The sequence below is a fragment of the Falco naumanni genome, chromosome 2, assembly GCF_017639655.2.
Source record: "Falco naumanni isolate bFalNau1 chromosome 2, bFalNau1.pat, whole genome shotgun sequence".
Classification (NCBI taxonomy): domain Eukaryota; kingdom Metazoa; phylum Chordata; class Aves; order Falconiformes; family Falconidae; genus Falco; species Falco naumanni.
This window is the reverse complement of record NC_054055.1, coordinates 69812081-69839512: the sequence shown is the minus strand read 5'-3', so window position 1 is coordinate 69839512 and position 27432 is coordinate 69812081. Positions and strand designations below refer to the sequence as shown.

The 27432-nt window shown below is 40.2% G+C and overlaps 1 protein-coding gene across 8 annotated transcripts; it reads left to right on the top strand.

The window, feature by feature from the left end:
- The first annotated feature begins 907 nt into the window (after positions 1-907).
- LOC121083875 (interleukin-1 receptor type 1-like) lies at positions 908-27432 on the top strand. 8 transcript variants are annotated; one of them, XM_040584691.1, is made up of 15 exons: positions 908-993; positions 2355-2435; positions 2747-2836; positions 2922-3111; positions 4655-4924; positions 5981-6047; positions 7687-7918; positions 9933-10125; positions 11202-11376; positions 12548-12613; positions 16687-16807; positions 19646-19833; positions 21381-21524; positions 22584-22748; positions 24268-27432. In XM_040584691.1, exons 6-15 carry the CDS (start codon positions 5987-5989, stop codon positions 24642-24644), a joined length of 1722 nt encoding a protein of 573 aa, XP_040440625.1. In that variant the 5' UTR covers positions 908-993; positions 2355-2435; positions 2747-2836; positions 2922-3111; positions 4655-4924; positions 5981-5986; the 3' UTR covers positions 24645-27432. The 8 variants fall into 8 exon arrangements, with proteins under 8 accessions (XP_040440625.1, XP_040440627.1, XP_040440630.1 ...); XM_040584693.1 differs by lacking the exon at positions 2747-2836; XM_040584696.1 differs by lacking the exons at positions 2747-2836; positions 2922-3111 and having other exon boundaries at positions 9939-10125; positions 19688-19833.

The following is a 27432-nucleotide window of genomic DNA, read 5'->3' as shown; positions in this document are numbered from 1 at the left end:
AAACTCTGAAGGAGGAAACTATTGTTTAAACTGAAAAAGTGATACCCTGGCACAGTGGAAGGGAAGCTGACCAAACCAGATGAAAAGTAAACACTCACATGATGGAAAGCAAGCAGAACTCTACTCCAAGTAGAGAGGTTGAACAACTTTAGGTGATGGAATATGGGAATGGTGGCACCAGGCACTCGCGCGTCTGTTCTGGTAAATACCAGGCAGAAGCGAGAGTCCCTGCAGTCGCCTCAGGAGCAGGGTGCCGGACTCGCCGAGGGATGGTTTTGCTTGTGCTACACAAATCTCCAGGGCAGGTATGGTTGTGGCTGGCATGCCCCGGATGCCTCGTGGCGTACGGGTGGAATCGGGTTATTTGAGGACATGAAAACATTTCTGCTCCCACCGATCTGCCAAAGGGACCTCAGCCCCGCGCCGTGGCGAAGCGGGCACGCCGAGCTGGCCACAGGCCACTCGTGCTTGCCAGGGTCAGCCCGGTCCGGGCCTGCTGTGAGCTCCCAGGGCAGCAGCCTGACGGGACGCTGCCGCAGCCTGAGGGGACGCTGCTGCCCACACAGCGCCGAAGCCAGCTCTGCCGCCTCGGGATCGCAGCCTGACGGGGAGTTAAAGCCAGGCGTGGCGGCTAAAGGAAGTGGGTCGATGCCGGAGAAAACAGGGTTGGCTCGAACCGCGGGGAGACGCCCCAAGGCAGCCGCGAGGGCCAGCTCGCCGCCGCCCGGTGCCCGCACGCCGTCGGGGTCCGTGGGGTCTGGCCGCCCGGCTGGGCTCCCCACGGACACTCAGCACCCCCTGAAGGGTGAAGGAGCCGGCCGGGCCCCACCGCCGCCAGCGGGACACGGGCCGGCCCGCCCGGGGGGCGCAGGCGGTGGGGCGGGCCGGGGGCGGTCGCTGGGCGGGCCGAGGCGGGGCCTCCTGCCGCTCTGCCGCCCGCCGTGTGCCGCCGGCTGGGCCGGCCGCCGGGGCAGGGAAGCGGACGGAGGTGAGGTAAGGGCGGCGGGGGGCGGCGGCATCGCTCCCTCCCGGGGCGCCGCTCGGCTTCCAGCGCCGCCGGCGTGACTGGGGGGGCGGCGGGCAGCTGGGCTTTTCCTCCCCCGCGTGTCTCCCGCCGCTCCGTGCCCCGTTCGCCTTGCGCTGGGCAGCGCGGGGTGGGCGGAGGCGGGGATCGGGGGCAGGTAGGCTGCAGTGCTGGGGGTTTGCCCCAGACCAGACCCCAGACCCTGGGCTCCTGTTAGTGCCGGGCGTGTGCTGAGCCCGTTTGCTGATGCGCCGTGTGTTTGCGCCTTCCCGCTACTTCTGCGTTGCCGGGTTTCCAGCTTTTTATGGCACCGAAGAGCTTCCTTGGAAGTCATTTTGTATTTTGCATTTGTGCCTGATTCCTCGTTGTGTATTGCGCGATACGAACCCTGTTAGAAAGCGTGGAACAAAAATGAAGACTGTAGGAGCGCCTAACGCTACCACATTTTTTTAAGTTTTTGTAACAGGAAGCAGGATAAAGCCTGGCATAAATCTTCTTGACCTGGTAAAACACCACAGAAACTGTTCGTTGCACAACCGTGATCAAACAGGGGCTCTTTTTTAACTGTTTGTGTGATGACACGAGCAAGGCTTTGGTTGAAAGAGATGCCTGCAGAGATACTGGTATTGAAACCTAGTGAGGAGCTGTGCTGCCAGTCCTGGGGCTGTGCTGGTCGCATCCGAGGTGGTGCTGGGCACAAGCACCCTGGGGAGCCACAGCTCGGCGGAGGGAGCTCTGTTAGAAGCAAGCTACTGAGCTGAATCAAGGTTCCAGTCTGTTTCCAGCAGCAGCTCTTTGAGAGTTTTCATCAGGGACTCGAGCAAAATGCTGGATGGGATGTAGCTTTCGTCTTCATACATTTGGCAACTGCACGTTTGTTTCACTTGGACCATTTGAGTGTGCTTGGATTCTCAAAAAACAAGTTGGAGTTGCTAAATGAACACGCTTGCCTGTCATGTAGATTGTGAAATTGAAGTGCTGTAAAAGCTGAGAAACTGGCATCAAACTTGTACACAAATTGTTTTATAATGCAAAATCCTTAAATCAGATATTTTAAATTATTCCTTAAATGAGAAATAACCGTTATTACTTTTTTTATAAACAATATTGCTGATTTCCTCCCTCTCTCCTCAAGAGCAATACATTAATTTTTTTAATACTTTGCATCCCTGTGGTTTTGATGCATACGGTTTTATGTGCATGAGCCCAGCTGGTCTTTTTAAATGCCTCTTAACTGTTCTTTGAAAATGTTAGTGGAAAAGTAATAACGTGCTTTGGACTTAAATAAGAAATATTCCACACTGAAGTCCACATTGCTTTATATTGACAGGTATCAGGAGCTGAAATGACTTAGAAAATCTTCAAAGCACCGACTGCAAAATGAGCTCCTTCCACTTGTTGCTGAAAGGAGGTATTGTTTTCAATTGCTTTGAATATGATAAGATCACTCCTTTAGAGGTCGTTTGGATGTTCTCATTGCCTCCACTTTGATGGGAGGTGTTATTAAGTAGCTCTCCGCTGTACTAGAATCAGCCAGTAGTGGCCAGTTATATAGAGCTACACTTATCCATATTTATTTCCCCCTGCCTGCCCCCTTCTGTGCTTTGGTGAAAACTGAGGCAGTATCTGTAACAAACACTTTGTTCTGATTCAGATTTAGAGCGGTTAACTTTGTCTCAAAGTTGAACTGGAATTTAGCTTATAAAGATTTAACTATTGCAGGCTTCTTTGTGGATATTCTTCTTTGATTTCTGTGACTTCATTTTGATGTAGCTTCAACAGAATGTCTGAGATAATGGGCTTTCCTTAAAGGTATGACTTTTCTGTAGTCCTGCAACTTGGAGTATTGTCTGGAAAGGAGGCATTTAAGGACTAAAGTTTGTGGTCATCATTTCAGTGTCAGAATACCACAGTGGATAACCAGATCTACTTCTAGAGGGTGTTTGTGCGTCATTTTGTGTGACTCTGCGTTTATGCATGCCCCTGTAAAATGATCAGCTGCGTTTTGTTTATATATTCCGCATATTACATGGAAACATGAAAGGAGGAAAGTAGGGGCCTTGAGGAAGTGGTGGACTTGAAACAAGGTATAGTCTGTTAGAAATTTTATCTTGCTTTTCTTTGGTACCCCAGTAGGCAGCTTAACAGCTTACTCATGTCAACAGGAGTAAGCATAGCAAGGAATAAAGTGTGCACTGTATGCATTGTGGTGGGTTAAAACTTGTCTTGGTGGTTGCACTCTGGAGCAAGTGGCTATACATGGATTTGGTTCTCCACACCCTCCCAGCTGCATTTCAATGAAAATGTATTGAAGTTTTACTTAAAAAGTTAATGCAGTGCTTTCATATAGGTATGCTACCAAATTGGGGCACTTTACACCTCTATGCTATTAAGCTGTTTACAGACATGATAGTGAATTGCCTTTGAACAACAATTTTTGTGTTCTTCTGCATGGCTCAAAGGCTAAGGATCTGTTGGTCGCTTTTGCTGTAATGAGTCTCCATAGGCAGTGATCAATATTGAAAGCTACTTAAATTAACGGCGACATGCTGATACACAATTGAGGGGCTTAGATGCTTTCCATGCTACTTCTTTGAATGTTTTTTTCATTGCGTTGGCCTTTCCAAGGGTCTGTCATGTCCATGTATTTCTAAATTATTTACAAGTAAAATATTTTAAAAATTGGAGACAGAAAATTTGGAAAACAAAATACAGTTGTGTGTTTTGCACAGCTTCCTGAAGGACAAGTTTGCTAATTCTGCTGCCTGCAGACTTGGGGACCCAGAATGTTTATAAATCTGTTCTTATGGCATTTAAAGTTGGCACTGTGCCTAAGGCAAGTAGAAGGGCAAATTCTGTGAAGATGGACATCCTGAACGGAACAAAATGTCAGTATCTTAAATTAGGTCCACATGTTTGCTGCCGCATGTTTCTGGATCTTGGTAGTGTTTCTCTGTACATTCTGCTTAAGGAAAAGGCTAAAAACCTTATGTGGTCACTTGAAACCATACTGACCAGAGTAGAAATGGTTAATATACAGTGAGGTATTGCAACTACAAAAGCTAGAGGCTTCTTCCCTTCTTTCCAGAGTTTTTAAGCTTTACCATTGCAATATTTGAGGGGTGTGTGTGTGTGTGAATTTTGAAAGAATAGAACTTTAAAAAAGTTGAGCTTTAGCATACAATATTAGGAAGACATCCACCCTTGGTACTGGAGACCAGTAATGGGTACAAAATGTAAAGCTTAACCTGTTGACTGCTTAGTTATTCTTATCTTTCCCTAAATTTAAGTATTCTTAGTTTCCTTTTAGTGGTTAAATCTGACTTACAGAGTGGCTACTTATGTCTGGTTTTGTTGCTTGCTTGACACCTGTGTAATGTTATTTTGGTTTTGACAGAAACTTCATTTTCCAAAGGTCTTTGCTAGAATTCTTGGTCAATTTTATTACAAGTTTTGTGGTTGCTCTTTTGGTTTAGGTCATCTCTCTTGTGTAGGCAGAGAATGCTTTTGCTTCTACATTTAGGATATCTATAGAAGATTTAGTTTGGTATGTGTGTGCTGCTGTCCAAATGATGTGTTTTGTAAAATCCTGTTTTCCCCTTCTCCACTCCTCTTCTCCAATCTTTACAGGTAAACTGAAACTCCAAGGATGATGATCGGCTCATTGCCACATTACAGGAAAACCACATACAAGGCAACTAAATAACGGCTATGGTACGAGTGCTTTGTCAGATCAACTGTTCAAAAGAAGTGCATACTTGGAGGCTGTTATATTGAAGTGTTGAACTCTGCTCTGTGTGTCACTCTCTGCTACCGGAAAGATTCTGCATATGAAATGTTTCAAAAGAAGGAGCTGCTGTGGCTTATTTGTCACTAAAGTGAACTACATTGGATATAAAAGTAAGTCAAGGCTATGTGTGTTTTTCAGGGAATACCATCTCAAATATAACTAGGACCTGTGCAACGAATGTTTTGCAATAGACTGCTGTGTGGGAAACCAGATTGCTTTGGAGTGAGAGGCAGCAGCATGCAAAATATTCAGGAACTGAGGAAAGGCAAAACAGCTAAATGGAGACCTTAACCTACAAGGAGGTGTCAGAAGAGAAAGGGGTTAAGCGTTTGCCAGCTGGCTGACAGTAGAGGGCTTGGGAAGGGCTCTGGTGACATCTTGTCAGGAAAAAGCAGGTGCCTCTGAGAGGGGAGCAGGACTTGGTTAAGCTTTAGAGGTTTCATGGAAGCCACTCGTGGGCCATGAGGGCAGCAAGTGTCTGTTCAGTCATGTCTTTGAAAGCTGCAAAGAAGACCTGAGGTGTGTAGTGAACCTACAGTTCTTGAACATTTTGTTTTGTGTCTGACCACAGCAATTCATATTAGCTGCGGTTTCCACACATTTGACTTTAGATGTCAATCTTAAGTGCTAGATCACACTGGAATTACAGTGTGCTTGTCATCCTGCAAAGAACTACAAGTTGATTTGCTCTTAAAAGCAGCACTGCCTCAACTGCACAAGAACAGTTCAAAGAACAAAATCTCATACATCTCTGTGACAGTGTCTCTTGTAAACATGTGGAAACAGGAATAGCTTATTCTAAATTATACAGTATAGCTTAATTTACTGTACGCTAGCATAACTTGTCTGTGCTAAAGGGTTGGAAATTTTTTTTTTTTGGCTTAACTATGCTGACAAAAGAAAATTACACTTTATGCAAGAGTTATTCCAGTAGAAATTTGGAAAAATTCCAATAGAAACCTGAAAATTGAGCAGCGTTCTGTGGAGGCTAACAGTTGCTGTAGTTGAAATCTTCAAAGGGTGGGGCTAAATTACCAAACCCATTTTTCCCTCCTCAAGATGACTAATGATTCTCCTGATTTTTTTAAAGAGCAATGCAGGGTGTAGAGGACAGTGCAACTTGAACACTCTTACCACACTAATGGAAAAAAAATTATTCTTTGCAGCAAAAGATGACATCTACATTTTTGCTCATTGGTCATCTCATTCTACTGATACCTGTGTTCAGCGCTGGTAAGTTAAATATGTTGCTGAAAATATCATTGAAAAAAAGAAAACCTGCAAGAGAGGAGTTGTGTGTATTTAGTAGAAATGAGTTACTGAGAACAAATAGTGGATTTGGGGTTTGGTTTTGCTTCAGTATATTGAAGATATGCTGAATGCCTCTTGGATTAAACTTGCACTGGGGTTGGAATGGACAAATTGACATAATTATTTTAAAATCTAGCCACATAAATGTAGGGTACTGAGGATTTGACTAGCCTCTCCCTGATTCCTATGAAGAAAGTCCAAAGGGATTGGCTTCCCTGACTTAAGTTTAGCTGTCAAATGCCTTCTTTAAGAGATACGCTGTAGCTCTAGTCCCCAGAGCAGCAGGGCTCAGTTTCCTTTGCAATTAATCAGTAATGGTTTTAGTGGCAGATGTAATTTTTCAATAAAATTTGGGCTACGTAAATGAGTGATGCTTGACTTGCTGCTCTTGGCATAAGCAGTCTAATGTTAATGTCACTGAATCAATTTAAGCTCTATAGGGACCTACTTGGAAATCTTTAAGTTAAGTGATAGGGGAAGGTGGTGGTACTGGAAAGATTACCAAAGACTTTTTCTATTCTAAAAGTGAATACACTACCTTTGTATTTATATGGTCATTCAACAAGATCTGTAAAATCAGTTCAGTCAGATGTTTTGCATTTTCATAGGAATTCAGTGTTGCACATGCATGCCAAAGATTGGAAGCTCCTAAAATCTGCTTTATAGCCAGGTGGCCTGCTCTGTTTGTGCTAAACTGGTATTCTCCAAGTTTTCACTTGCAGATTTGGGTTCTTGATGACTTCTTGCAGTATCTGTCCTTCTTTCTCTGGTATTTTTTGGCTGATGTTTAAAAAACTGCTTGCTAGGCTGCATGATTGCATCTTGTCAACTTGTTACACAGCCATAATATAAAGTTCTGTGTATGCTCACCTTTTACGTGTTACTCAAAATAATGCTCATAATTTACATGGCCTTCTGGATAAATATATCAGAAATCACAAATGTAGAAGGAAATAATACATTATAGTCAGGACTTCTTAATGTAAATACTGTGCCCCTCCAAATTTCCTTTGTATTGTGACATGCTGGTTCCCAGACTTCTTTGATGTGTTAAGGTCTTGATCTCCTTCCATACTGTCTTGTGCTTCAGTTTGAAAACCATATATTCCTCCCCCTCAGTCCCACCTCTAATTTGTTTTTGACCCCACAGTCATAATGGCCTAGTATCTACCTTAAGAATCTGATAATTCTGCAAAAGTACTAACATGTTCAAATAAAAAGGACATGACAGGTGAGTTGTGAAGCTTGTCTTGCCTGGTGAACCCCATGTGTCGTCTTATACCCAGGTTGCACTGAGGCTGTTGGGCTTACCTGTGCTTGTGGCTGACTACCTTTATAGAGGGAGGCTGTGGCTTAAGCTTTGTAAAATGTGTGGTTTAGATCCTCAGCCAGAAGGTACTTAAACAAAAAACGGTAGCCTTGCAAAGTTTTAATGTTAAATTATTTCAGAAAGTTTATTTTCTAAATCTGTGTAGCTTGAAATAGGTATTAATATAGTTCTAAAACATAAAAATATACAGATTAAAAACACTGATAATTTTTTTCTTATTTTTTTAAATAGAAAAATGCATTATTTGTGATCACTTTGTGCTTGTTGGAGAGCCTATAGCTATTAGTTGCCCAGTAGTTACGTTGCCAGGACTTCACTCTGATTACAATCTGACGTGGTATAAAAATGGTAGTCCTACACCAGTAACCACAGAGACACACGCCAGGATCCATCAGCGAGAGGGCTTGCTTTGGATTATTCCTGCAATGCTGGAAGATTCTGGACATTATGAATGTGATGTAAGGTAAGGAAGGGAGGAGGGTAACAGCTGGGTTGCTGGTGTTTACTAGTGTGATAATATATTCGCGGAACTTGAGTGTACAGAATTTTTTAGTTTGGGTAGAGAGCTTAGATCAGTTAAAAGCACACTTTTTTTTTGTTTCTGCATGCTGCCTCTTTCTTCTCCCCCTACCCTGTAGCATTGCAAAAGTGGTTCATACAGAAGACTCTTTGTCTTAAAGCATGATAATATTAACAAAGGTCTGTGTGGGTTGTTTGTTGTGTTTGTTTTGGATGGAGTGTAAGGTCACAGGCGAAGGTCTTAACTGCTTCAGCTTCTTCTTGTTCAGGTTGCTGTTTGATACCAACAGATCAGAAGAACATTTTGGTTTCTTCAGTGGACAAGGTTAAATGGAAGAAGGATCCAAGAGGAGCAAACTATATTTTATGCAGTATCACCACATACAGACTTTCTGGAAAGTGTAGCAACTTTTTGGGAATTCTTTTAGAAATTTACAAATTAAAAGGCAGAAAACCATTCTTATGTTTTATTTTAAAACATTGCCAGATGTTACTGGTCAAAAATTGGAATGCGTGTGAAGAGCAAAGCAATGTGCTGGACAGTTTAGAGACAGTGAAAGTAATGTGTCCTCAGTATTGCTCAAAAGATCGGAGTGCACAGAGAGGAAATAAAAGAATAGATTCTTTTCACATCTTCAGTACTTTAAAACTCTTGCTTTATTTACAGCTTAGATTAGTGCACTGGACTTCACTGCTTCAGGTGGTCAAATCTTAATTTATAATGACTGAAATTCACTGTATGCTTAACAAGAAATCAATTTTGGGAAGACACAGGAAAATTGTTTATTTCCTCATGGTCTTGCCACAACACACTGAGCCAACTCAGGCTTTCTGGGTGACCCCAAATTTTAGTAGACTGTAGTTATGCGTAGTGGTGTGCATACGGTACGTGTTATGCTGAAGGAGTTTGGGTTGCGAACGTAGTAACAGTGTTCAGAAAAAACTTCCAGTGTCGCAGGCCTTTGCACCTTCCTGCTCCAGAGTTGAAAATGAAACTAATGAAACTAAAACTGGAAGTTGGAAGTAATGTAATCCTTTCAAAGCCTACCCAGTTAAATATTTTTAATTTAGTCTTTCTTGCTATCATTCCAGAAACTCAGGCTGTGAGATATGTTTCTGTGGGCACCTCACATGCTTGGCTTGCATAATGTCAGCAGGACAAAAAACTTGCTAAAAGTTCAGTTGTGTTAACCGTAGGCTATATTTTATGCCCCACTCACTTAAACCTTAATTACAGAGCTTGTCAAGATGCAGTATATAGAAATTGAAGCCAGGACTGTCAAAACATGCTGTTCAGTCATCTGGAATCTTCTCCCTTAGCACAGCATTGAGAAATGAAGAGATCACCAATGATTTAATAGAGAGTATTCCTTTACTTCTGGCATAAGCTTCTGGTTTCTAGTGCTGTCTCTCCTCTGCAGAGCTACTGTACCACAGGTTCTTGTGAGCTCTTGGTGTGATGTGCTTTCACATCGATATTGTACCTTGATGTATATGTTATTCAAAAGCTCTGTCTCTTACAGCCTGTTTTTCTTGATATGTCCTTCCAAGGAGTGCTGAGACAAACCTGTCTTCTGTTCGTTTGGCACCAAGGGTGTTGCAGTGCAAATATATTTTGGGTTACCCTGCACTACTGTGTGTTGGCAAATTGAAAATGGCAAGGGTGGATTGGTGCTGTGGGCTCTGTAGAGTGTCAGATCTGAGAAGTCCTGGCATTGCTTCTGGTACTTCCAGAGCAGACCCCACTTCTCCCAGCACAAAATCAGAGCTTATTCCCATCTCTTGGTCTGGAACAGGGGGTGAGGAGCTGAGGGTGGTGTTTTAAGAGCTAGGGCAGATGTAGCAGGGGTGTTGAAGGCAACGCTGGTGGAGGTGCTGAAGTCCCTCTCTATAAACTCCCTGACTTGCTGGGAGCAAGGAACTTTATTGTTAATGACCTAACTTGTCTGCTGTTCTAACTACAGGAGCTTTAACCACTCGAACAAAAAAACTATACATTTAACCGTTTTTGAGAATGATAACGGTTTGTGTTTTAATGGCAAAATGAAGTTTGAACAAAAAGTGACGAGCACAAATGCTGGAAAGATTATATGCCCTGATCTAGAACATTTTACAGATGAAGACAGTCAGCCTGAAGTACACTGGTATAAGGTATTGCGCATGTCTATTTCAGATATACAAGATAAGAAGTATTTTATTTAGAATGTGTTATGAAGCACCTGTGAAAGGCAGCTTTTGGAAGGGAGGGTTTATTTTCTTTACAGTTTGAGTAAGGCATCTATCTTGCTATGCTATTGGGGAGGTATAAGGAGGTATGAGAGGTATATTTTAGAAAAAGTTGTCCATTTTTGGATTACAAGTTATTTTGGAGTCAAAACCATGTGTTTTGATTTGATTTGTGAAAATCTAGTTTATCCTTTGATTATTTTATGTAGGTAAGAAATTTGCAAACTTTTCCTTAAATACAATGAGGAAAAACGTTTCCTTAAATACAAGGCTTTGTGTAATTATTTAAGTTTTGCAGAATATTAAGGTTTTCCTTTCTGTTGTTCATGGTGTGATATTCTTATGTTTCTTGCTCTGATTCTGCCAAAATACTCTGTAGACTATGCAACCTTAAAACTGTGTGTTTTGTCCACATTAAGGTGAAATTCTAAAATAATTCAATTTTTAATTCTGATTTTGGTATTAAAGTAATTTACATGAGCCTGTACATGTAAAATAACCTTGGTGTTGCATCTGTAAGTCGTCTTTTGAGACTAAGTGATCCTATGCTGCTTGTAAGTCAGGGAAGAGAAGGAAGTTTTTCACTGTATTTGCATTGCCACAGAAATGGTAATACACCCAACAGCATGAGGCACTGCTACAGCAGTTCTCATTTGTCTCAGTGAAGTAGGAATGGAGGCACGTATTCTCAGAAACTCTGCCTCATAGTAACTTTTATTACACCTGAGACAGATAACTGTCAAGTTATTAAATGAAGGCAGTGTACTAAACCAAAGCATTTGAAAACTTAAAGGACTGGTTGCAGTCATTTTTAAAAAGTGCAAACGCGGCAAGACATCATCAGGCTTCGTGTTAGAGTGTAGTGATGCTTTGGATAAGAACTCGCATCATGGCTTTAATCAGTATTTGGCAAGTATTTTAATGATCAGTAGAGTTCAGTAACTTACTTAATTACCAGATTATTAGTTCCCTTAAATCACAGGTACTTTTGATATATTTAGGAGTGTAAGCCTGGATTTCTTGAAGACAAACGACTTTTTTTGGCAGAGGGTGAAAATGCTGTCTTGATTTACAACGCAGCTGTACAAGACAGAGGAAACTACACATGCCGTATGGTATACACGTATATGGGAAAACAATATAATGTTTCACGAACCATGAGTCTAGAGGTTAAAGGTGAGCACACTGAGGTTATTCTCTACTGATGTTGGTTTTACTATAAGTATTTGTATGCAGGCATAAACTATTTGGCATGTTACTTTTCAGCTCTGTGGAATTAGACTTGCAAACCTTCAATTATTTCCTGAATGTAAAATTAAAATACAATAATGCATGTTGATACCCTTGAGCATTGCTTCTGGGAAAGAATTGTCATGGGAAAACAGGAATGCAGGGTTAAGAATGAGAATTAGAAGGAAGCACTGGTTACTGGGGAGTGTGTGGGTGGGTTTTTTGCTAAAACAAATAATGCACCATTAAATTAAATAAATGAGGAAAAAAAAATAAAAAAGAGGAAGTTTTGCTGAGACCACCACAGTGAAACACCTGCTTGTGGCCCTGTTGGTGAACTTGCTTACAAAGTTCACTGGAATCTCAATTGATGGGAAGGGAGATACTATAAAAATTAAGAAATCTTCCTCTGGAAAGCATTGGCTTACTCTTGGCACTTGGTTGTGCTTTTCTGCACACAGGACTCAGAACTGGCTGTTTCAGTCTCCCAGTACTGTCAGTTATTGGTGCAATCATTGTGATTGAATCTTTGTAGGCAGCATTGCTGATGACCTGACCAGTACCATGATAGCAGTCCTATCAAGAAAGTTGGCTGGAGGTAGTGTCCATCTTTTTAGATTAAATCAAAATTCTGACTTAAGATAGGTGATACAAGAACAGTGCGTTGTTAGCAGCAAGTTAATATTGTGCAGAATGATACAATTGCAGCTCAGTTTTAAGTGTGTGCTTGTTTACTTAAATAGATAGTCACCTGGTCTAGGAGGTCATTGATATAATCCCTTTTCTGTTCCTTATCCATCTCTGACGAAGTTAAACACATCTTTTACTTTTGTTGTTGTTCTCTGGTTTTGTATTACTTCTATATCAACTGGCAGTAAATTTGAGATTTTTTTTCCCTAAGTATCTTTAGTGTAAACTAAAGCCTTTTGTTAACATGGAAGCTAAAATAGAATAATTTGGATAGAATACAGCAAACCTTATATTTTCTGTTGTAAATACGAAACTGGTAGTAAGTAGGGCACTACAGCAGTACCAAACCCATGTAAAACTGTCAGCTGAAGGAGGCTGTAGAGCTGCTCTTGCCTGAAAATTGTATTTTTCTCTTTGTTTCTGTTAGAAGGACCACTGCAGGTGATACCAGAGTTTATTTATCCAAGGAACAATACAATTGAAGTAGAACTTGGTAAGTAGTGACTATTTAAGAACTCATTAACACTCAGTAAAACAAATAAAGCTCATGGTCTTTCTGAAACAACATATGAACGGTTCCTTCCACTGACTTAAGCAAGACGGGGAGATAGGCATGTGAATTGAGGATATCTGGAAAACAGATGATAGAATGATTCCTACAAGTAATTTGCAGGGGGGGAGTAACTGTGCCTAAGATTGGAGTCTCTTGACCAGCAGTGTCAGGTGGGATGCATTTATTTTTTTAATTATTGCCATCTGTCCTTTGTACCACTTCTCAGTGTCTATGTCTTGACATACCCTCAGTACCTGTGGAAATATGGTTACATATATATAACGTGTTAGGATAGTTACTAGTTGACCAGTTCAGTAGTTTTTCCTCCTCCTGTATGTTTCCTGTCTCCCTTCCCCCTCCACAACCTGGATTTTGTTCCTCGTTCTAGGGTATTAAAAGGTTCCAGATACTAATCTTTTATAAAACAATGAGCTGCTAGTTGATGGATATCCCTGGTATTGTTTATTTTAGAAATTTCTTAAATAAGGGATTCTGGATATAATGAATAATTTCTTCCCAGTGAGGACAGTCATGCAGTGCAGCAGGCTGCCCAGAGAAGCTGTGAAATTTCTGTCCTTAGAAGTTTTGGAATCTGACTGGATAAAGCTCTGAGCAGCCTGGTCTGACCTCAGAGCTGCCCCTGCTTTGAGCAGGAGGTTGGGCTAGAGACCTCCCAAAGTCCCTTCCAGCCTCAATTATTCTGTGAATCTAGGGACCAAGTACATGGTATGAAGGTTTTTTTCCTAAGCAAACATATACATGTTTAGATTGCACCATATATTGGATAGAGTTGTGTTCTACTAATGTAGTCCAGAAGAATGGGTTTGGAGCTGCTTGAACTGTAATTTTTTTTCCTTTTTTTTCACCAAGGGGAACTTTTTCAAAGAAAGTATTTGATTAAAAAGGGCATTAACTGATTTTGGAGAAGTGTGACTGACTTATTTCCTAGTACAGGATCTAACTGATTTTGGAGAAGTGTGATTGGCTATTTCCTAGAACTTGCTAGTACAGGATCTAAGCTGTTTTGTAATCTTTTAAGGAAGGATTGTTACCAACTAGATCATTAGAGAAGCTCTGAGGAAACTTTGTGTTGGGGCTCTGGCACCACATGTGAGCTGAGGCCAGAGCATTGTGGGTTATTCTTACTCATGTCACACCGATGGTAGTCTCACATAACACAGCTACTTTTGCTTCTGCTTTTTCTGACTTTGAGCTTGTAACTACTGTGTTGCTTGTTACTGACTGTAACACTGTCAGGTGTTCTTTTCTCACGTTGAGGCTTCAAGCTTCTTTTCCCATGATGTGAAACACCTCGTCTGGCCCAAATCCTGACTTTGAGTATATGGTGTTAAACTGAACAACACTGAAGTACTGCTGGGTTTTGCGGTTTGATTTTGTTTGGGGTTACTTTTTTTGTTGCAGTTGTTCTGGGTCTCGGTTGTTTGAAATTTTTTTTTTTTTTTTTTTTTTTTTTTTTTGACCTCAACAGTTTGTGAAAGATTCCTCATTCTGAACTTGCCAGGTTCTGGTGAGGTTCAGTAGATTTTAATCAGAATAATGAATGAGCTTTAATAGAAATCATGTTCCTCCAAAGTCCAGAAGGCTTCGTTTTAAACAGTGGGAATATTCAGGATCTGATACAAACAGTATTATTTTATAGACTTACAGTCCTGCAGTCTTCAGATGGTTATTTACTTCTGTTGGAAATACTTTATAATGGCTCAGTAGCTTCTTCTTTTCTGGTTATTGCATCTTCTCTGGCTTCATTATAATTACATGCCTGAAAAGCTGTATTTGTGTTTTTTCACTAATAAGGAAATTTGTTCACCAGATCTTAGGCTGAAATAGGGAGACTTTCCACAGTCTTTTTTTTTTTTTTTTTTTTTTTTTTTTAAACCTCACACAACCCTCATCTTTATGTGTGAAAACTTTCCTTTTTCTTTGTAATTATAACTGTGAAAGAACTGAACCAATATTATGGTGGGGCTTCCCTGTACTGTATCTCCCACCCACTAAAACATACAGGTCTCATCCCCAGTTCTGACTGGTAATTAGTTATTACTTCCCATTTAATTCAGAAAAACTCTTACCAATGCAGCCTCTACTCAGAAGGAGCCTGATCTGCACAGGCTCTTAAAAGGCTTTTTAATTTACTGAAGATATCCTTTAGGTTTTTCTTAATCCTTGATAGTACTTGCTGAGAAAATGGAGAATTGAGCAATTATTAGGCCAGGGGCTGCCTGTGACTCAGCCTATATTAAGATGTGTTATGGGACAACTTGTTTTAGACTCCTTATTTTAGAATAGCTTTTGGTCCATATTTGTTATGGCTTGGATACGGCATTAATTAGAAGTTGCTGATGTATTATTGGATGCCTTAGGCCAGCTAAGATGAATAAACCTTGATTGCCTTATAGACATGAGGAAGGCAGGAAGGCAGTCCCATGTGAGATAGGAGACAGAAAGCCTCCACCCACAAAGTGGGATTATTGTGGCTACTGAACAACTACAAATGATGCCCTACTACAGGGGGACTATTTAAAGGAAGTTGGTGAAGTTTTTTGCTTTGTTTGGGGTTTGGCTTTTTTGTACTGCCATTCAAAAGTAGTATTCTCTGTCTGGTTCCTTTAATGGGATGCTGGGGAAAAAAACAAACAAACAAACAAAAAAACCCACAAAACTTTGCTCCTATTAAATGCCTGGCTGTGGGGCAGAATCTGGAAACACCTGCATGAGCGTGAAAATGCCTGTAAGCTTTTTGCATGAGAAATGGCAGGAGAAGTTTGTGTAGAAACTTAACAGTACATTTGTGAATGTATGGAAATGGAAGATTTGAGTTTTTTTTTTTCCTTTAGAAGAGCTGTGCAATGCACTCAACCACATCTTTAGAAAAATGCATTATTGTTGTGGAAGGACATGAGGAAAGAGATTGGGGAGTATCTGCAATTTCTGTGTGAACTCTTGTTCAAGTTACTGCTTTGCATGTGAGCTAAAGGTTTATTCCATACTTTTGATAGAGACTATCCCTTGGTGGAAGCATCTAGATCTGATGTGGTTCTAGGAGACGAAACACTGAAATCTTTACATAGGTGAACTGAGAGCCCATCTTCTCCTATCAAATCATAACTTCCATGGGTAAAATACAGAAGGAAAGGACTCCAAGAAGGCTGCTTACCTTCCTGTAAGTGGAGCTCTCTGAGGTACAATGGCAATAAATATAATCTGCAACTTGGTTTGCTTTCTTAATACTGAGGCATTCTGTAAGGTCTGGACTCTTGGTGGCAATGGAGCTGAGTGACGGGTGAGCTTGCTCTGGGAGCAGAGTGTGAGAGTATCCTGAAACCATCCCAGTGGACAGTGTTGGCCAAAGACTCTGATCTGGAGTAAAGATATGCGTGGTCACTGAGAATGGGATTCAGCTCTAGGGTGTAGTTGTCTACACATGAGTGTTTGCATATGAGCTAGGGTCCTTAATTCATGCTATAATCAATGGGGGATCAGTTCAGTTGTCTACATGTGGATGTCTAGTCCTGTTTTGGGTGGTCCGTCTACTCTAGCAGTGCAGGTTTCTTGAAGATCTGGAGTTCTATCTGCCAGCTCCATATGGATGCCTTGGATGCTGGAGAGCGTATCAGATGTCACCATACTATGTACATGCACTTGGTTTGAGCCCTGGAGATCTTTCAGTGGAGTCTAGAGAGTCATTCAGTTGATAAGGTCCAGGTGTCTACTTTAATGTGAGTAGACTTCAGCAAAGCTGAATGATGTTACTAGCTTAGACATCTAGCTGACATGTAGACATGAACATTTAAGACACCTACATTTGGGGTGGAATTTATATCCAGACCAGAGACACCCAAGTATGGATTACTGATGGATGAGGTTTAAGGACTCTGCTTTTTGTAAGGTAAGTGGGGTTTTACATATCCCTCCTTTTCCCAGCTGTTCTCCAATCACTTGATCCTGCTTCTGTTACAAGACCTTCAACTGCTGTATTTAATTTTTTTTTGTAGGCTCTCATGTAGTTATGGAATGTAATGTATCAAGTGGCATAAATGGCTTTATTCCATTCTGGCAAGTTAATGATGAGGATGTTGATAGCTTTGACAGCTCCTACAGGGAACAGTTCTATGAGTAAGTATCCTTATACATTGAATTGTAAGTGCATTTGTAGGTGAAGTAATCTGCAGTAATTTGCAGTGAATTCACCAGCAAGTTGACTACTAGTCAAATGTCAGTAGTTATGAAAAGACCGATTAGAAGTCTGCATCAAGTTATATTCTTATTGCTTGGTTTAAAAAAAACCACAAACATTTTATTAGAAATATTGAGGTCTGATACAAGTGTAATGAAACAATTATATGTAGCTTTTTATAATGCTTTTTTGAAATATGATTTTGTAAGGCTTATTTATGCATTTGTTCTTCTGCAATCCTTTTTGCTAATAAAGTCTGCCATCTATCATTAATATGGGAAGGATAGATTGTTCAAAAAAAAAATAATCACCCAGCTTATTTTTATTTGTGAAGTTGGTCCTTTTCTACATACAGGCAACAGCTGCTAATCCTCAAGAACACAAAGCAGAAGCTCTTGTTACAAGACATTTAGGGGCTTTTTTTATGTTCAGGAAAATTAAACACAAATTAGGCTGATAAAACCAGCAATTTGTTCAAAAGAGTGGGACCTTTGTTATTCAGCGACTGGTCTATGCTGTGGCAGAGTGTGGATGTACTGTTTGCTTTGTCATTTTATCAATCACCGCTGTCAATATAACCCTTAAAATGTGCTGCAAAGAAGAAATTAATAAAAAAAATAATCTTAGCTGGTCAGTTCACACTCATGCAGAAGCATTGCCGTCTCCACCAAGTGCCATCATGAGTGCAAAGTATGGCTACAGAGTTAGGTCACAGACTGCTTTTAAAATTACCTTTTTCATTCATCCGTGTCTGGCTTCCAGAAGCAGTCTTATTTCCACTTTGTCCCCAGGTTCCTTTAGTGGGAATTATTACTTTCATTATATACTTGGTTGTTTGTCTATAAATATTCAGGCCTCAGCTTGTGGTCTCTAAGGCACAACTAAGTCCATTATTCTTTAGGGCATGAAGTTTCTCAGCATCACCAGTTTAGACACATGTGCAACTTTGTGTAGCTATGTTTAAAGTTTTAATAACTGCAGCTCCTGAAACCAACTTGGTGCTGCTATTAAACACATCTTCCTGAAAAGCATTTAATGTATTTAATTCAAAGCAATTATCTTGAAAATTTTTGGCTTGCTTGGAAGCGACCTCCATTTCTAATCGCTACCTTGCCTGATAATTTTCCTATGCCAGAGATGGAGATGTGCAAAATACATCCTGTGCAAGTGCTAATTAGGATTAATAGTTCAAAGCAAGTTAGCCAGTATCAGAGAAAAACTAAATTAATTGCAATAATAATATTTTATTTTTAAAAACAGTAGCAATTTCTCAGCAATTAAATTTGTGGAGCATTTGCTAGTAGAAAACCACATTGTAGGCATGGCCAACATTATGGACTTGAGGCTTACACCTAGGAGGTAACTCTTTCCTCTGCTGGGAAGAAAGTTAAAATTTACTAGAACAAATCTGAACATGTTACAAAATGATGAGGTTTGTAATGGCATCCCATGACAGAAGTTGCTGGCAATTATTTATGTAATAGAAACTGGTTCTTCAGGATGTTCTGCAAAATTAGTTTTCCTAAGTACTCCAGGTGACATCACTTTAGTACATAGAGTAGGATGCCAGTTTGTAGGTACCTTCCTACTGTGGCCCTTCCCATTTTATACTTTTAAATCTACCTTAGAGCAGAACGGTATTTAGCAGGATAGCGTATTACATCTCCAGGCTTCTTGTGGCAAGAGATCTCGGATATGAAGGCAGTATCACCATGTTTGTTGTCATTTGACACCAGGGTCACCCAGCTTTTGTGGATTTTGTTCATCATTATTTCCCAGGTTGGTTGGTGCCATTGACTGTGGACAATGTGGGCTTGGGCAGTCTGTTAGTATCCTTAGAAAGCTCTCTGCTTCATCTTTAGTATAAACAATCCTGGAATAGTCTTTTGTTCACAGAATCATTTAGGTTGGAAGAGACCTCTTGAGACTGTCCAGTCCAACCCCCCCTGCTCAAGCAGAGTCAGATAAAGCAGGTTGCTCAGGGCTGTGTCCAGCTGGGTTTTGAATATCTCCACAGGTGGAGACTTCACAATTTCTCTGGGCAACCTCTTCCAGTGTTTGCCCACCCTGACAGTGAAAGTGTTCAGCTGTCAGTGGGCACTACGGAAAGGAGCCTGGCTCCTTCACCCCTCTAGTCAGGTATTTACACACATTACTAAGATCTGTGCCCTGCCCCCAAGCCTTCTCTTCTCTAGGCTGAACAGTCCCTACTCTCTCATATGACAGGTGCTGTGCTCCCTTCCTCATTTTCACATGTACTGGTCCCTAGTACATCTTTTGTACTGGGGACTCCAGAACTAGCCCCACTACTCCAGGAGTGATCTCACCAGTGCTGAGTAGAGAGGAAGGATCATCTCCCTCGACCTGCTGGCAGCACTCTTCTTAATGCAGTCCAGGATGCCTGGGGACTGGTTATTCCTCCTCAGGTGCAGAATTTGCATTTTGCTTTGAGATTTATTCGGTTCCTGTCAGTCCATTTCTTCAGCCTATCAATGTTCCTCTGCATGGCAGTATGACCCTCTGGTGTATCAGCCATTCCTTTGAGCTTTGTACCATCTGCAAAACTGCTAATGGTGCACTCTGAATGACCCAGCATAAAAACCCAACAACCCAATGTGCATGGAAAATGCCGAGTCACCTCTGGTCATGCAGCTGTTTGTTACAGGGGTGATATTTACTGTGCTTTACTGGCTTCTTGGGTTTACAGAGGTGAAAAATGAATGCTCTTGTATTTGTGGATAGATGAATCTATCTCATATTAAGCATTGATATTTCAGTTTCTCTACAGATTTTCCTTTTTACCCTTTTTTTGATGACAGAGAGGGGATGCCTCATGGACTTGTTGTATCTGGAACAAAGTTTAACATTTCAAAAGTGGAAATAAAGGATTATGCTTATAAATTTTTCTGTTACTTTATATATGGCTCTCAGCATTTTTCAGCCTACATCAAACTGGAACGCCCAGGTAAGAGATCTCATCCTGATAAAATGGTGATAAATGATGCTTGCTTCTCAGTTTGACAACACCCTACTTAGAGCTAGAATTCTGTGATGCACCATTATGCAAGTGGGCAGTGCAGCTCAATACCTTTTGTTGTGATTTTTTTTTAATATATTCGAAGCAAAATTAAAGAAAAAGGGCTTTGTCTTCCCTCATTCAGTGTTTTAAGAAACATTAATGAAAGACTTCAATTGATTTGAAGCAAGTTATGAGACCTCAGTGGAATACTGTGCTTCATTTTACACACTTGTACTTAAAGAAGCATGTGGATCAGAGGAGATCATGTCTCTAGGAGAGCAGTGAAAATGGCCAAATCTCTGAAAGAGCTGAGGGGAAGACATAACTAAGTGTGGAACAGACTGTCAAAAGGACATGAATGTATATGTAGACCTGGTTGTCCACTCAGTAACAAATAATGGGTTCAGATTGCCAGGAGAAAGAAAAAAAGTATATCTATAAAGTAGGAGAAACTCTTAACAGTGATGTTAGTGACAGAATGAAATAGATTGCTTGGAAAGGTTGTGGACTTCCCATTACTGATAAATCACCTTCTAGATAGGTTCATGTATATTGATTGGGGGCATCTTGACACTTGTTGAAGACCCCACTCTTGCACTCAGAAACAAGGATAAGTTTGACCTATTGCTGACCAGCATGAAATTTTCTTTTTAGTAGGTTAAGTTAAAGGTAAGGCTAGCTTTAAGAACTCAAATGCAAGGCTGAAGAAATTAGCTATTTTTGTTTAAAACCAGATATCGGATGTTAAAAGTGCCCATTTTTAATTTTAATTTAGCTGCAGAATTGCTTCTGGTCTATTGAGCTTGTATTGAGCTGGCTTTGTCAACTGTGAGCCAGTCCTTTGACAACTGTTATTCTCGAACTTTAACTGGCCACATTGTAAACAAATAATTGACTGAAGGTGGATCTAAGCTCTAGCTTGTTGCCTAAGTTCTTCATAAAGGTTGTCAGGGTAGGATTTAACCTCAGAAGTCCTTTAATATGTGTGAATTAAAAGATTCAGTTTGTGGAAGGTGTATGTTTTAAGGACAACAGATCTGTTAAGGACAACAAATTAGTAGGTTCAATGACAGATCTTCAAAGAGGTTAGAGGCAACGGAAAGCTGTTTTTTCTGGGGAGAATAGCATGGCCAGGAAATCACTTCCCCACCTCCAACCTTCTTGCTTTCTGACTGATAAAATTTTGTACAAGAATTCTCATTCTACTGCTGCACTAGGATATACATCAGTATTTTGGTGTTTCAGCTGAAGAGTAGCCTTATTTGTCACATTGCTAAGGTATCTTTTCTCTGAAAGAATAAAGCAGACTTATCAAATAATAGTATTTGCAGAAAGCATACATGAAAAAATTCAGTCCTATACATTCATTCCTTTTAAAAAAATACTTTAATGACTGAACGATTCTGAACATCTCTTTTGTCTTTCTTTGGTTCTAGTGTATAACTGTGTTTTGTTTTGGGTTTTTTTCCTCTTCTTATTTAATTCTACTACAGCTCGGAACATTCAGGGTTACTTAATTGGAGCAGGAGTTTCTTTGGTGTTTTTAGTATTTTTTACTCTCTTTATCTACAAGATCTTCAGAATTGATATTGTGCTTTGGTATCGGGACTCCTGCCATCCCTTCCTCAGTAAAAAAGGTATGTTTGTGTAACAGTGCTGTGCGCTGTAATGAGCCTCCACCTTCCCTGGCAAAGCAATGAGTTAACCTCATGGAATATGGTTGGTCTTCCTTGAGAGTTCTGAAAGGATAACTTGTTTTTAGGATGTTTAGAATTACTTCAGATAACAAAAGCATCTACAGGGGAAAAATCAGCAACTTTGCAGGAATCCAGTACTATTGTTCCTTTCCCTGAAGGCCCACTTCAGTGGTTTGAAGGCTGTTCTGACAGCAGTTGTTCAGATTTCTTTTAATTAATGTTCTTACAGAAAGCAGTAATACAGTGGAATTGTTGGGTATTTTTTATTTGCCATAAATGAAACAGGACAAATTTAACTTTCTTTTGTTTTCCATTTGAAGGCGCTATTGATTATCTTATTTTCTGTGAATTCCTGGCATTCAGAAAAATGTTTCTAGGAGTGCTGTCTATGAGAGTATGCTGAAATATGGGTCATTCCAAGCATCTGAGAGGAGGTGCATGGCTAGAGAAACAGAAAATATTTTCTAGAGGTATTGAGGTTCTGTTAGATTTCTTTGAAGCCTTTAAAATGAAGTCTTTCTGAAAAGTTTGTTCCAAAACGTGTAATACAATTCAGAACTTTAAATTTGCCAAATACTTTGGTTTTGTTTTCATGTCTAAATGGTTGCTGTGTTTTGACGTTCCAGGTTACAAAAAAAGACCTATGAGCTATATGGCAACTGGACTTTTTAGGGTTTCAGTTGTACTACTGGAACCAGTATTTTCCAGATAACTCAGTGATAGCATTTTTTTTATTTAGAGTTCAAGAAAGAATATTCAAACCTACTTGATTTTGCAGGTTTCTTTTGCCTATTCAGATCCTGAATACTGAATTCTAGAAAGCTTGATTCCACAAATATTTCAGGCTTAGTATAATTATACGTGCTTAGATAATAGCAGGATTAGGACCAATGATTCAAGTGAAAAAAAACCCCAGAGTTTAGAGACTTATTTGTTTGCTTTCTTGCTTTAGTGTCTTTAGAATACATTTTTATATTACTCTTATTTCTCACCCTTTAGTTTCAGATGGGAAGATCTATGATGCTTACGTTCTGTATCCAAAGAACGGAGAGAGCTGCTTGTATTCATCATATATTTTTGCTCTGAAGATACTGCCAGAGGTCTTAGAAAGACAGTGTGGATATAAACTCTTCATATTTGGGAGGGATGATTTACCAGGAGAAGGTAAGCTCTCTAAAGACAAATTACATTTGAGTTTTCTCACTGGCAGCTGCAAATACAACTCAGAAACAGACAATCAACCAGATGTGATTCTAAGTATCTCCTACCATCGAATGAGCTATGATTTTCTTATTCTTTTTGATGGAGAATGAGCAACACAGCACTGGGTGCTCTCATGAATCTGATTATGTCAGACTTTCTCTTGTCATCATTTAGCTCTTCCAGGTGTTGGGTTTTTTTCAATACCTGGCTAGTCTAGACATCTGGAGATGGAAAGATGCTGAGGGGAAAAGGACTTGCAATTGTGGCTGTGAATAATGACTAATGGCAGGAAACATGGAAAAGAAGGTCTTGTGAGTGGTGTGAAAAGAGCCTGTTGCTTTGAGGTGCCATTTGACAGTATGACGTCTCTACTGTTTCGTTTTCATTTGTTCTAAGAATTGCTGTCAAAACAGCAGGATGCAATAAAGGGTATAATGGATGCTTAGATAGTGCAGGTGGAAGAAAAAGAATACAAAGCAACACTAAGTTATCTGGCGTGATCAGCTGTATCAAAGATTACTTGTCCCTAGTGAAGGTTCTTACAAAGCATTGCCTTTCTTGCAAGGCTTTAAAAACCTTGTGGAGGTTTCCTATGTGTGTATCAAATTGAAATTTCTAGCATCTGACACTGAAAATTGCAGTGTCTGTCCCATCGACTGCTTATGTGAGGTGAAATGGTGAAAGTCTGAATCCTTCCTGGTCTTGTGACTTTAAAAAGATAATACTGAGACTGAAAAAAATTGCAGAGCAAGCCCTAAAGAGAAGTTTGTTTAAAAAAAAAAAAATTGAATTGTGGACTAACCTACATGAGGTTGTACATGGATTTTTTTTTATTTATTTTCTTTTTACATCTGAAGGCCTTTGGCGGTGGTTTGAGAAGGAAGCATTCCCTACAAAGTAGAATCTAAAGTGCTGCTTTATTTTTCCAGCTTGAAAAAATGCAATCGTCTATTCTCAGGGTTAACCCATATGTTTTTTGTGTGGTATTTACCTTGTTTTGCTGTTTTGGAACTAGTTGTATGGAACACCATTGAAGTGATGATTCTTTGCTTTCTCTTCCACTTACCTGTAACAAAAAATGGTTAAACAGTTAAACATATCAGAGCAAGCTGTTCAAGGAAAAAGGTCATAGTTTTACCTAGGCCTGTGGTTTTGGAACTTGTGTTTTAGCAATTGCACCTATGACAGTAATAAAATGGCATTAGCAAGATTAGTAGTAGGTAGATGATAACTTTTCTCTGTTTATGCAAAACAAGAATATAGACATGCAGTCTGATGGGGTTAGATTGTGTTGCATTGGCCAAACGCCTACTTGTTGGCCTAGCCAACGTAACTGCTTGCATGCTCTTATCCTGTCCCCATTTGTGAGGTAAAGTGTATGGGCCTAAACTATCAAGCAGTGAATGAACCAGCTGCAAGATGCTGGTAACAAAAAATAGAAACATACAGCCTTAATTTTGCACAACGTTTTTCTCTACAGCTGTGATCAGTGTCGCTGATGAAAAAATCCGTCAAAGTAGAAGAGTGATAATTGTCTTAGTACCAGAACCTTCGTGTTACAGTATTCTAGAAGATGCATCTGAAAAGCAGCTAGCCATGTATAATGCCCTTATTCAAGACAGCATTAAAGTAATTCTTATTGAACTTGAAAAAATACACGATTATGCAGCCATGCCAGAATCCATCAAATATATTAAGCAAAAGCATGGGGCTATCCGATGGAATGGAGACTTCTCAGAAAGGTCTCACTCAGCAAGTACCAGATTCTGGAAGAAAGTGCGCTACCACATGCCATCCAGAAAAAATGGATCTTCATCAGGATTGCATTTGTTACCAAAGGACTTTAATTCTCCCTAAATAACAAAAGAAAAATGACACTTAATAACTAATTCAGTTCATGTGGTTGGTGATGGAATGATTGAAGGTCATATGTATCTGTTTTGTGCCAACCATCTTGTCCAATTTTTCTGGATTGATGGTACTACAACTTCATCTACAGATGTGAATTGTTTTCTTCCGGCCAGATCAACAGAATGCCTTGAAATGTCATCAATAGCATAGTGATGACATGGAAACCATGTAGGAAGTACATGAGGACTTTTCCAAGAATTGCACTGTGATTTGGTGGAATTCTTTTGGTATTAAAAATGGAAGGGAAAAAAAAAAACCTTATCAAAACCCCAGAAAAGTTGGTTTTTGCAATTAAAGGTTGAATATGAAGGGAACTATGGTAATTATAATTGTGATATTATGTAATGGGCGTGGTTGATGCCAGTACATTTTTATTTTATTTTTTTAATGAAATGACACAAAACTTCTCTTTGTTACAAGTTTATTACTTGCCTTATACAGTTTGCTGAAAGATAAATCCCCCGTGTTACTGCACCAGTGTGTTACTGTTCAAAAGGTAAGAAACAATCTTAGCCCCCCCAAAAGTGCTATTGAACCTGACAAAGCATAAATACCCTTCTGTGATCTTTTTTCTATTTTAAAGAACTGTACCATTTAGTCACTTGTCCCATGCAGACATCAGAAATATACCATGGTAATGCAGTACTGAATCAAAAAAATTAATCTCCAGGGAATCTTTTTCCCCAGTTAAATAACTGAATATATTTGTTCTTATTTTACCCAAGTGGAACAATGAGCTAATGACACAGACTCTCTCATGGGCAGTACAGGATGGCTGGCTTCATCTGCCTTACCTTAAAGACCAGATCAAGGGGCTTCAGGGCACCCACTTCTCATGGGTCGCTGCTGCTGAAGGAGAGCAGGTCTTCCCTCCTGTTCCCAGCCAGGGTGCTTGTTTTAGCCTTTGTCAACTCTGAAAGCTGAAGGTGGCTGAACAGACATGAGAGAAATCACTCTTTTTCCCTGGGATAGTTTTCTTAGAGATTAGTGAGTTTTATCTGGTTCCTGGAGGGTTCAGAGTGCAATGGGGGATGAAAAGGGGTGGTAGAACCATGCCTTTTGGCTCCAGATGTGTTTAGAAAATAGCATTGTTGCGCAGTACTTGTTAAAGTGAGAGGGAGAGATGCCCTGTGTTCCCCCTTGCAGCTGCTTGCTTTTCTGCGTTCCCCCTGCCCTGATGATGTAAGGAATCTGAGGTGACTGTGTACTGAATTTGACAGGGGCTGAATGAGTCGGGAGATGTGAGAGCCAAATTTCCTGTGCTTTTCAGTCTGTCCCTGAAAGTTACATTTTTAAGTTATGAGATCTAGTTGTATGTGGAAGCTTCAGAATTTGACTGTTACTGCCTTTAACTGCTGATTGCAACTCTGAATTCCTATGTGTGTCCTATCGGCTTCTCTCTTGCAGCACCTTTTGTTCTACCATTCAAACTCCAATCTAGCTTTTTCCGTGCAGCTCCCTTATCTTGGAAGAAGCAACTTACTATTGTCAAACTCCATCACGTCCCAAGCAGTCCCTGAAGGCTGTTGCTAATACAGTATTAGGCAGAAATTCTCCCTTTGAGTTGGTCCTTTGATAGCTCCACTTTTTCATCTGAAAAAAACTCATGTTCTGCATCCTTCAGGATTTGTCTACTCACCGTGATGCTTCAGTGTTGGCTTTTTCTTCTTCCATGGCTCAAGCATTTATCTTCTTATGCCTCCATCCTCAAGCAAACAAAACTGTAGTGTGAGGTGCCATCTCATGGAAGAACTTCCCAGTGAACGTGGGATGGTGTGACCCTTGTCTTCTGCCCGATTAAGTTACAAAACAAATGGAAATAGGTTCCTCTCCCACCTAAAGTGCTTTAGTTACCTCTGTGTATGGTGGAAACTTGAAACCTGCTTCTGAGAGACAGTGACTTTTGAACTTCGTGAGTTGCGTGTGTGTTTGGTCAGAATGGAATAAAAATCTTTTTATTTCAGGATAGGAGGGGAAAAAGTGCATTTGAAATACCAGGCTATTTCAAAGTGTTATGGTACTGGAGTTTTATTGATGAATGTTATGTATGTATAGAATAATGCACATGCTTATATTCTGTTCTCATTCTGTGTTTTAGTCAAAGACAGAAGTGTCAAGGGAGGATTAGTTCTGGTCATGAACTACCGCATTCACTTAGCTGTTGCACAGAGTCCGCTTTTAAATATGGTGTGTGTTCAGTGACGGCCTGTTGTAGGGTAGAAGAGCCGTGAGATCTATCTGAAGTTACTGAGATCCATCTGAGCAAGGCTAATTGTTATGGTTCATGTCGATAGAAGAATTTAGTAGGACAGAAGCTGTAGTTTGGTCACAGAACTCTTCTGTAAGAAGATCCCTATATCAAATGTGAAGTCTAGATACTGGAAGTATGGTATTTGTACTCTCAGGGCTAGGGTATAATACTGACTTTGTGTTTCCACCTTGACAGCTCACAGTATGTGGGCCAGCCAACAGAGTTCCAGTCACCTCGGGCCTCCTGAATTATTTTTGCTGACTGGAATAGATTGAATGAAAAACTGCTACTTATTATCCCTGCCTTTAGGGATAGGAAAGTTTTATTTTACTGAGCCAAAATACTGTTTTTTACAAAAATGTTTGTTCCTTTTGATATATTTATACAAGTGATGCTAAAATTGTCATGTGTGTTATGTAAAGACACTTTGAAGAAAGGTCCATTTCTTTATTCAATAAAGACACTACATACCTTTTTCTTACA